Below are 12,151 nucleotides of genomic sequence, written 5' to 3'. Positions count from 1 at the left end.
CCTTTTATTAGCCAGTCTCAGATATAGCTTTTTCTTTGCCACTCTGCCCTGAAGGCCAGCATCCCGGAGTCGCCTCTACACTGTAGACGTTGACACTGGCATTTTGCGGGTACTATTTAATGAAGCTGCCAGTTGAGGACCTGTGAGGCATCTATTTCTCAAACTAGAGACTCTAATGTACTTGTCTTGTTGCTCAGTTGTGCAGCGGGGCCTCCCACTTCTCTTTCTACTCTGGTTAGAGCCTGTTTGTGCTGTCCTCTGAAGGGAGTAGTACACACAGTTGTAGTAAATCTTCAGTTTCTTGGCAATTTCTCGCATGGAATAGCCTTCATTTCTAAGAATAAGAATAGACTGTCGAGTTTCACATGAAAGCTCTCTTTTTGTAGCCATTTTGAGAGTTTAATCGAACCCACAAATGTAACGCTCCAGATTCTCAACTAGCTCAAAGGAAGGTCAGTTTTATAGCTCCTCTAAACAGCAAAACTGTTTACAGCGGTGCTAACATAATTGCACAAGGGTTTTCAAGTGTTTTCTAATCATCCATTAGCCTTCTAACACAGTTAGCAAACACAATGTACCATTAGAACACTGGAGCGATGGTTGTTGGAAATGGGCCTCTATACACCTATGTAGATATTGCATTAAAAACCTGACGTTTGCAGCTAGAATAGTCATTTAGCACATTAACAATGTATAGAGTGTATTTCTGATTAATTTAATGTTATCTTCATTGAAAAAAACTGTGCTTTTCTTGCAAAAATAAGGAAATTTCTAAGTGACCCTAAACTTTTGAACGGTAGTGTACATACATATAACATAGACAAATATATATATATATATATATATATATATATATATATATATATATATATATATATATATATATATATATATAAAAAATACAAAAAAGTTTCTTTTTTAAAAAAAATTTCGTGATTGGTCTGCTCATAATAAAAATAAAGAACATGGAATTAATTAAACTAATCTAGAAAATTAAAGCCTCATAAGTCTTGTAAAAAACAAAGTAAAAATACTTGCGATAATTAATGCAGTTGCAAAGGTATTATCGTATAAAGAAGTGTATATCAGAAATGGAATATTTCACCTGGACACTGGTGCATCAATGACCCTTGGTGATGAAAGGGTTCATTTGGCATTTTCCTCTTGAAATGGCTTTGTAGGCCTGTTGGGAGGCCACCAGTCAGAGAATAATGTTTTTAAACCACCTTAGCTAGCAAGAGTACATACAATAAACTTCAGAGGAAAAGTATAAGTTTATAGAGCTTGGCTGTTGATTATTAGCAAAAGTTATGATTACTTTTCTTTATGATGGGAAATGCTATGTGTGGTACAGACCCAACACTCCAAAAACACCATTCCCACAGTGCAGTATGGTGGGGATGGTATCATGCTTTTTATTGTCAGGGACAGGAAAACGGGAAAGAAGTAAAGATGGATGGCGGTAAATGCAGGGCAATTCTTAAGGAAAACCTGTTACAGTCTGTCCGTTTGAGACTAGGACAGGGATTCACCTTCCAGCAAGACAATGATCCTAAAAATACTGCTAAAGCTACACTGGACGGGTATGAGGGGAAACATTTAAATGTATTGGAATGACCTAGTCACAGCCCAGACATCAATCCAATTGAGAATGTGTGGCATGACTTGAAGAATGTTGTTCACCAATGCAACCCATGTAACTGGAAGGAGTTGTAGGAGTTGTGCCTGGAATAATGAGCAAAAATCCCATTGTCTAGATGTGCTAAGCTAAGAAAGACAAACCCCAAGAGACTTGCGTGTGAAATTGCAGAAAAAGGTTGCTCCACATAGTATTGACTTTAAGTGGGTAAATACTTATGCACATTAAAGTTTTTTTAATTATGTCACAGTAGAAAATATTTAGCACCTTCAGATTTTTAGGCATATTGTGTAAATTAAATGTTACAAAGCCCCATAAATTCATTTAAATTCAAGGTTATCGTGCAACAAAACAGAATAAACACCAAGGGTTAAATACTTTCGCATGGCACTGTTAAGGTGAGGTTTGTGGTGCCAAAGCGTTGGGCATTATTCTGTTAGGACATGCCTGCATGTATCCGAGTTATGCCGAGCAGTGCGGAATCCACTGAGCAGTGACTGCAGGATACAATTGTATTGAGAGCTAAAAATCGTCATAGCCAATCGCTGTAAATAAGTTTCATTTGTGACAGAGACTGTGTTATGTGAATGTCCAAGTCTCAGTAAAACTTTGTCCGCACTACCTGTCTCTGCAACCAGTGCCACCATTAGTACCAGTTGCCGGCCACGGGGTCTGTCCGCCGTCTGCTTCCCACCGCCGATCAAAATTACCCCTCAGCGGTAATTAGTTTGGAGAAAGGAATGGGCCCCATTTTATTCTCATTTCCAAACGAACTATTGCTGGTTTCCTAGGTCCTGACCCTGGCCAGGCCAGTGAAGTGTCAGAAGTGATGAGGCACCCAGAGAAAAGGGCAGCCAGCTGGAAGTGAAGGCAAAAAAACCTGGGAACGGTAAGTACATAGTGGTCAGGTCTGGGATCTGAACTTTTTTTGGGGTCTGGTCTGGGTTGTAAAGTAATTTGGGGGCCTGGTTGGCGGTCTGAATTAATTTGAGATTTAAATTATTTCGGGGTCTGATATCGGTCTGTATACATTTAGCGGTCTGGTCTGGGGTTTGTATAATTTTGGGGTTTGGTCTGGGGTCTGAATTATTGTAGGGGTCTAATCTGAGGTCTGTATTAATTTAGAGTTCTGGACTGAGGTCTGAATTAATGTGGAGGTCTGGTCTGTGGTCTGAATTAATGTAGGGTCTGTATTTATTTAGGAGTCTGATGGGGGGTCTGAGTTAATTTAGGAGTCTGGTCTGTGGTATGAATTAATTTAGGGGTCTGGTCAGGGGTCTCAATTAACTTAGTTGTCTGGTCGAGGGTCTGAATTAATTTAGTGCCTGGTCTCTGGTCTGAATTAATGTAGGGGTCTGGGGTCTGTATTTGTTTAGGGGTCTGATCGGGGGTCTGAATTAATTTAGGGTCTGGTTAGGGGTCTGAATTAATTTAGGTGTCTGGTCGGGGGTCTGAATTAAAGTGGGGGTCTGGTGTGTGGTCTGTATTTTTGGGTCTGATCGGGATTCTGAATTAATTTAGGGGTCCGAATAAATTTTGCCATCTCGTCTGGTGTCTACGCAGGTGACGTGAATGCCACGTGTGAGGAGGAGGCGGAGACTTTGTCCAGGCTTTCTGCGGCGGTGGAAGATCATAGAATCTGCAGGATCCAGAAGCAGCAGCCAACACTGCAACTTGGTGAGTAACTCTGCTGTGTAAAAGCAGCAGCTTCTGTGCAATGATTTTATTTATGTTGCTTCCTGCACACATACTGTCTCCCTCTTCGGCCTCCCTCATTGCCCCTGCCCACTTGTCTCCTTCTGCCCCTCCATAGAGCCCCCTTCAGGGTGCGTATTCCCCCTGGACCCACTCCTACCTCTGCCACTTTCGGCTCTCAGTCTTAACCATCTCCTCTCCCACAGAGCCCCTGCCCACCTAGTCTCTCCCCCTTGTCCTCTGACAGAGCCTCTGCCCACCTACTATCTCCGCCCTGCCCCTACACAGCCAGTTTGTGTCTCACACCTGCCACCCTCCGACACTTTCAATTGCTCCCCTTTCCTTTGTTGCTTATCAGACACATTTCAACCCACCCTTAGCGAACACATACAAACAATGCAGGGAATTTATTTAAGACTGGCATTTCATACACCAGGTTGAATATTGCAGTCAGATGTTTCCAATAACACGTTTGACTAGCACGTCGACTCATGGCTGCCTGGCTTCAATCTACGAGTGCACATACCCATTTAATAAAACATGGACGAACCGTCTGGATCTGCCAAACATTTAATGTCTATGGGGGCCACTAGACTGTCCTCTGATGGCAGATTCTGGGGGGAGGGGAAAGGATCGGGCATGTTGAATTTCACCCTAAGTTGATCCTTGGTAACCTAAGGAGAAAAGCCGATGACCTCTCCACATTAATATAAACATGCAAGCCGAGCGTGCATATTTGTGGGTGAGTCTGGAGAAATAACAGTCGGCCGACAGTTACTTACCATAAGGGTACTTATTAGCCACATTTTGACATACCCTTAAAGAACACATACAAACTAGGGGGGATTTATTAAGATTGTCAATTTGTACACCAGTCTTAATAGGAAAAAGCTGAAGTAAGATGGGACACATTTATTAAGAGGCAGACACCTCTTAATAAATTTGTCGCATCTTCGGCTGTCTGTGCGTCACTGAGTTAAATCTACGGCAGCAAGGAGCTGTTGGAGGCCTCCAGTATAATTTACGCCACCTTCTGGTGTAAATTATAGTAAATTTGTTGGACCTTTTGAGCCGTTTGCAACTCTTCTACGCCAGAAAACTGGTGTAGAAAAATTAATACATTTCCCCCTAAGTGATATCAGTTCCATGATGCAATAATGTTATACTGGCAAACCATTTTTTCATAACAGAAACAGTGAGACTTCAATTAATATTTTAGAGAAACTAACCTATAGTACTTAATTTTTATTAATACCTCTTTAAACATTACATTATCAGGAATAGTTAGAATATCAGGGAAATTACTGCTTGGAGGAGGGTCCGTAGGTATTTTCCACTTTTTGACAGGGATGGGAACAACTAGTGCTGTACAGATATTCCTGGTATGCCATAAGTGAAGGCAGCAATGAATTATAGCGACTACACAAACAGTGAAGATATAGCATGTGAAATGAGATGTTTACTAAAACCTGTAGAATTGGCACGTCTTTGCTAACTCATGGAACATGGTGATAGGCTGTGAAATGGATTAATCATATACTGACTTTCCTATATTATCAAGGGCCATATGTAAACAAGTGTACGTGTGATGGCAACATTTTTCAAACACACTGGGAAACTGTTCTATATGTAGCCAGACAACATATTGGGGCAGATTTAATAATATTGTCTAAATAAAACTAGAGCAAACAGGCATAAACTGTGACAAAGCATTTACAGTGGTGCACGTTGCATGATCATTTTTGGCACATCCTGCTAGACATGTTAGACACTCTCTCTTCCTTATGCCACCTTGTGGCTTGTGTACTTTACAATGGCCAATTTATTATTAAAGACACTCATCTAGCAGCACATGGCAACTTTTTTGGCCTTCAGAACCGCAGCAATTCATTGTGGCATAGATTCCACTAGGTGATAAAATTGTTCTGCAGGAATGTTGGCCCATGTGGAGAGGATAGCTTCTCAAAGTTGTTGCTAAAGTGCCCTTCTACCAGCTGCCATGAATGGATGAACTTGGTCGACCACAATGTTTAGGTAAGCCCTACTGTTCAAATGTCCATCCACAGATATCAGAGGAACCAGGGTGTGCAGAGAAAACATTACCCATTCTATTACTCCACCGTGACCAGCCTGAACTGTTGACACCTGACGCGAAAGGTCCCTTAATTCATTCTTTTTGCGCCAAATTCTGATTCTCCCATCTGAAATCTGGATTCCTGTGACCAGGCCACATTTTTCCACTGCTCAGTGATCACATTTTTGCTCCTTTGCACACTTTTGCCCACTGGAATCTTGCCTTTCTGGTTCCCTTAGAATGCAATGGCACTCGAACTGGTTGTCTGCTGTTATAGCCTATCCGTGCTAAGGAACGACAAGTTTTGCATTCTGACGCGTTAGTTGCAGCACCAGCATTGTACTCGGCTGCAATTTGCTTGACTCTGCACTACCTGTTAATCAGAACAATTCTTGACATCCTACTCCGATCCCTTTCATCGACGAATTGTTGTCATCCACAGGATCCCCGCTGGATGTTTTTAATCGATCACACCATTATCGGTATACTCTTGACACTGCTGCACAAGAAAATCCCACAATTTTGGCAGTTTTTAAAATACTGGCCCCGGCTAATCTAACAACGATGACCATGTCAGATCTCTTGATTTTCCCATTCTAATTTGGATTCACACAAACTGATCCACAGAAAACTTGCTCAATTGATTTTATGCTACACTCCGGAGTCACGTGTCGAATTTCCATACAGAGAAGCTCCAATTGTGAAACGGCAGGCTTCTCTAATACAGTGACCATTCAGTGTATATATCAATATTACTTGCTTCTCCTTTCCAAAAGCATCTTTTAGTCATCACAGTTAGGAGTTAAAATTGTATTCATATTATTTTAGTACAAAGATTCAAACCTACTTATTCTGTCTTCATATTTAGGCCTCATGCACATGAACGTGCTTTTGCGGCCGCAATTCCCCCAAAAATCCACGGGAGAATTGCGGCCCAATTCATTCCTTTGGGGCCATTCACACGACCGAGGTTTTCACGGTCCGTGCATGGCCCAGGAGCCCGCACCGCAGAAAGAACGGGGATGTCTTATTACGGCCGTGTTCGGCGGTCCGGGCTCATTGAAAATAATGTCCGCAGCCATGTGCACGGCTCGCGGCTGTCACTCTGTGGCTGTCCTATAGATAGTCTTTACTACCAGTCCCCCAGTACAATAATTTTTTTAATTAAAAAAAACCAAACTCAACAAACTCTCTGCTTGCAGTGTTTGGTAGGTCACAAGTTTCCTTTGTTAGGGTTGGAACGTCAGGATTGTAGTTCTCCAAGTTGGTGCCTATGGTAAGCCCACAGCTGGGACTATCGCTTAAGATCTGTGTCAGGCACTTGTGGGGTAATACAGTCGCCGAGGCTCTTCAGGGGATGGTACACCTTTGGTTGTGATGCTTATAGGGCCCACTTGTGGCTTAGGCACTCTCAGGGGCGTTTGTAACTGACTTTCTGGAACTTTGGGGCCCATAAAAAAGTAATGTAAAACATTTGCAGGAAAATGTGCTGCAGTTACTCTAGCCCTTATATTTTTTGGCAGGTGCGTCATCAAAGTGTGACTGAGATCAAGATACCTTTGTATCGATCAAATATTTTTTTAATTTCAGCTTGTATAAACATGTCAGTCATCTCAAAGGCAGAATGTTTCTGGCTGACAATATTTAAATTTGACTGGTTATCTCATACTTGAAACTTGACTACAAAATATTTAACAGAGAATGCCCACAACATTATCTAGTATACAGGTAGTAATTGTGGCCACATCTGAGGACTCCACTTTACCTTATGTGAGTACATAATTTTTATACTGCACCATTACTGCCTTTATATACACAATGGCGCATACATATATAACATATATTTGCACCCTGTGACAATGCAATCCTTTGAAGAACACATTTGAAGGTTAAGTAACTCTAGATCTCAGTTAATCTCATGTAATCTCCTATTACTAAATGAGTGCATACCATCCCAGTATCCTTTCTCAGAACGACACTTGCATGGCTCGGACAATGAAGTCTCAACATCGGTTGACTTCCCCCTAATTGCACAGAAGCCATGATTCTATATATTTTCTTTTATTTTGCAGTACAGGTTTTTGCCAAAGTTGAGGCATTTTGTCCATCTCAGTGCACTTGTATTTTCCATGGGAGAAGTGATGGTACTGGGGCACGGTAAGTACATTAAAGATACATGAACAGCACAAATTAGATAGATAGATAGATATGAGATAGATAGATATGAGATAGATAGATAGATAGATAGATAGATAGATAGATAGATAGATAGATAGATAGATAGATAGATAGATAGATAGATAGATAGATAGATATGAGATAGATAGATATGAGATAGATAGATAGATATGAGATAGATAGATAGATATGAGATAGATAGATAGATAGATAGATAGATAGATAGATAGATAGATAGATAGATAGATAGATAGATAGATAGATAGATAGATAGATAGATAGATAGATAGATAGATATGAGATAGATAGATATGAGATAGATAGATATGAGATAGATAGATATGAGATAGATAGATAGATAGATAGATAGATAGATAGATAGATAGATAGATAGATAGATAGACTGTTAAATGGACTGTCTCAGCTCTGGTCTTTAACCTACAAATAAATAGTAAAACATGATTGCTTTGTGTAATGGTGACTATGACTCTTTTTTTTGTTGAATCCAACAATATCTATATACTATTTTCCACATCTACTGATAACATATATAGATGATATATGCAGCATTTATTTCAGTTTAGTCCTTGCTTATAATCAATACTGTGTTTAATAAGGATAACAAGATTAACAAAATAGATATAAAATATCTATTTCCCACCAATAATATAAGGCACCAACATCCCTATAAAATGGCTGGGGCTCACTTTTTCAGGAGCCAAACTATGTGCAAAAATATGTTGTTAGTGGAACATGGTAAAGTCAAAGGGGTCCTCCACAATTAAACTCTCACCAATGGAAGACCCTCGACTAACAGCTGCATTTTGCTTCATAGTTTTCCTATTACTGTACCCACCTTAAAGAGGACCTGTCGGCTCTCCTGAAAGGTCTCTTTTAGTAAATAATTGTATTTTCCTTAAAATAACAATTCTGCAGCATCTTTTCTTAAAACTCTACGTCATACCTCCCAACTTTAAACGATCGCAAAGAGAGACAACTTACCGGACAGCTTGTCGCGGTACAATTTTTAAATGTAGAGCGACGACTCTAACCCGCACCCAACCTATGTCCATACACACCCAGTTCCATTTTGTTGCCACACACTTTCATAGTGCCCTCTTTGTGTGGCCCACAGTAATAGTGTCCCCACACAGTGATGATACTGTCTTAGTGCCATTACACAGTAATGATGCTCCCTTAGTGCACCTCACACTGTATCATGTCCCCAGTATGTCCTCGCATAGTATTATGTGTCAGTTGTTCACACACACACACACACACACACACACACACACACACACACACACACAGTATCAAGCTCCCATAGTGCCGCCACACAATATAATGCCCACCTAGAGTGCCCCACACACTATCATGCCTTCAGAGTGCCACCACACAGTATCCTGCCCCAGGGTGCTCCTACACAGTATCATACCCCTGTGGTGCCCCCACACTGTATCATGCCCCGTACTGCCCCCACACAGTTTTCTGCCTTTGTACTGCTCATATACAGTATCATGCCTTCATAGTGCCCCTACACATTATCATGCCCACATAGTGCCTCCACACAATATCATGCCCTCATAGTGCCTGCGCACAGTATCATGCAACCATAGTGCCCCAACACAGTATGGAGCCCCCATAGTGTCCTCACACATTATGATGCCTCCATAGTGTCCCCACACATTATGATGCCCCCATAATGCCCCCACAGAGTATCATGCCTCCATTCTGCCCCCACACAGTATCATATACACATAGTGTATCCCCAGTGGCAGATTAAGTAGACCATGGGCCCTGGGCTGTTACCCAAACTTGGGCCCCCCTTCCTCACCGCCACCCTGCCGCGCCGTAACTATTTTTAACACTACCTTTTTGGGCAAGCATTAACAGTGTTACAATTTCCCTTGTCACAGCGCGGTGTCCCTACATACTGACAGTATCACACTGTGCAGGGACACGTCCTCCTGACAAGGGGAATTGTCTATCAGTCCTGGACTGCAGAAAGACTTTTTGTGAAATACAAGGATTCCTATAATAAAAATGTCAGGAGAGGTGACAGATTCTCTATAAATCTAGTGACTCACAGGTGACGACGTCTCAGATTCTAGTAGTTTTTTCCCTCTTTTCTTCTCCATCCGGTCCAGCGCTCATGACGACTTCTCCCGGCCATGACTCATTTCTGCAGAATTTGCCACTCAGACGTCTCCTCACTTTTCCAACATTTCCACACCTATAAACGAAAATAAAGTTATCATGGTGCCACATACTGTACCCCTAAATATAATAGCACCAAACACTGCGCGCCTGAATATAATAATACCATACACTGTAAAACACCACATACACACAGCCCCCTGTACATAGTGCCACACACAGCCCCTGTAGATATTACACAATCCCATAGATAGCGCCACATAGAGAACCCTGTAGATATTACACACCCCCATAGATATCGCCATACACAGCCCCCTCTATATATCACACATCCCCCCCCATAGAGAGCGTTACACACAGCCCCCTATAGATAGTGCCATACAGCCCCCCTGTAGAGAGCGCCACACAGCCCTCCCCCTTGTAAATAGCACCAAAAAGCCCCCCCTATAAAGAGCGCCACACACATACCACTGTGGATAGCACTACACAGCCCCCCCCCCCTTGTATATAGTGGCACACAGCGCTCCCCCTTGTATATAGTGGCACACAGCGCTCCCCCTTGTATATAGTGGCACACAGCGCTCCCCCTTGTATATAGTGGCACACAGCGCTCCCCCTTGTATATAGTGGCACACAGCGCTCCCCCTTGTATATAGTGGCACACAGCGCTCCCCCTTGTATATAGTGGCACACAGCGCTCCCCCTTGTATATAGTGGCACACAGCGCTCCCCCTTGTATATAGTGGCACACAGCGCTCCCCCTTGTATATAGTGGCACACAGCGCTCCCCCTTGTATATAGTGGCACACAGCGCCCCCCCCTTGTATATAGTGCCACAAGGTTATGTACACATTTAAAAACTTTATATTATATATATATATATATAAGTATGTGTGTGATTGATTGATTTCATTAAAAAATATTTTCACTTTTTGAGATACAGCTGCTTTGTATCCTGTATCCGTCAGGTCAGCAGGACTGACAGGATCAGTGACACGCAGGATCCACCTCAAATCTATCACATCTAAGATTATAATTTAGCGCAGGGCCCGTTTCACTGATTCCGTCAGTCCTGCTGACCTGACGGATACAGGATACAAAGCAGCTGTATCTCAAAAAGTGAAAATATTTTTTAATAAAACGGAATTACAAGTTGCACCAAACACACATTTTTATAAAAAATAAATAAAAACGACGTGATTTTTGCGACGTTTTTTCCGTAGACAATTGCTATTTTAGAATTTTTATTCATAAAGTTTGAAAATAATAGTAAAAAAATAACCTTTTTTACGTTTCAGCTATTTTTTTTGGTAATAACACAGTTTTACCCTAAAATAGACCTTTTATTTGTAATCGTCATTGTTTACCGTAAATTTTAATATATTACATGTCTATATTAGGGTTATTGGGTCAGCGCTAGCGTTACAACAATGATTGGCGGGGGGGGGGGGAACGTTTTTATTTTGGGTTGGGTATTTTATGTGTATTTATTATTTCTTTTTTTTTTGCACTTTACTTTACTATTTTTTTATTACTATGGTCTGTCCCCCAAAGGTCAAAGAAGACCTTTGGGGAACTTTATATATATTTTTTCTTTATTTTACACCAGGTTTTTCCACTGTAACTGGGGCTGCACAGCAGCCCCAGTTACAGGGGAAATCAGCCCTCTCATAGTGACGATTGTCACTAATAGGGCTGTGCTGGGTCTAGTTAGACCCAGCAACAGTCTGTCACTAACGGCACCCGGTGATCATGTGACCAGTCACATGATCACCGGGAGGAATAGAGACAGCGCCGCTGCTGCTGTCTCTATTCCTATACACAGCGTTCATTGAACGCTGTGTAAGAAGACATCGGAGAAGACAGAAGCAGCGAAAGCTGCTTCTATCCTCTCCTCAGGGTCCCCGGCAGTCACTGACAGCCGGAGACCCGACATTCAGCTGCCCGATCGCGCGGGCAGCAAGTTAAAACCCGAGCCGTAGAAAGTCTATGGCTCGGGTTTTAAGGACCCGTCCCTGACCGCTGGCCGTAAAAATACAGCCAGCGGTCGGGAACCAGTTGGGTAGGAGGATAACTAACCTCAGCGCCGGTGACCGCCCGGCTCTTCTCTTCTCTTGCAGCTTTGGAGTAACAGAACAGCCGTCCGTCGCTGTTCTGTTACTCAATGGCGCACTTGTCACGGAGGAGTGTCCTACCCCTTTCCCGGCCAATTCCCTGCTCCTCCCCTCCTCATCTTCGGAAGTTAGCAGCGCTAGCGCGCTGAATAGGTTTGGAAGATGTGCGGCCCGAATCGCCCATATGATAATCCGCCACTGTGCCCCCCACACACTGCATCATGCCCCTATACAGTATCCTGCCTTCATAGTGTCCCCACACAATATCATGTCCCCATAGTACCCCACACACAT

The 12,151-nt window shown here is 42.3% G+C and overlaps 1 protein-coding gene across 1 annotated transcript in view; it reads left to right on the top strand.

The window, feature by feature from the left end:
• The first annotated feature begins 5,337 nt into the window (after nt 1-5,337).
• LRIT3 (leucine rich repeat, Ig-like and transmembrane domains 3) overlaps nt 5,338-12,151 on the top strand; it is a 48,637-nt gene continuing 41,823 nt past the window's right edge. Inside the window, exons 1-2 of the mRNA XM_075849346.1 lie at nt 5,338-5,368; nt 7,481-7,565. Of these exons, the coding sequence (XP_075705461.1) occupies nt 5,338-5,368; nt 7,481-7,565 (116 nt within the window). The remainder of the gene's footprint in view (nt 5,369-7,480; nt 7,566-12,151) is intronic.

Source organism: Rhinoderma darwinii, chromosome 1 (assembly GCF_050947455.1).
Source record: "Rhinoderma darwinii isolate aRhiDar2 chromosome 1, aRhiDar2.hap1, whole genome shotgun sequence".
Taxonomy (NCBI): Eukaryota; Metazoa; Chordata; class Amphibia; order Anura; family Rhinodermatidae; genus Rhinoderma; species Rhinoderma darwinii.
Note: the sequence above shows the minus strand (reverse complement) of the source record. Positions and strands in the feature narration are given on the sequence as shown.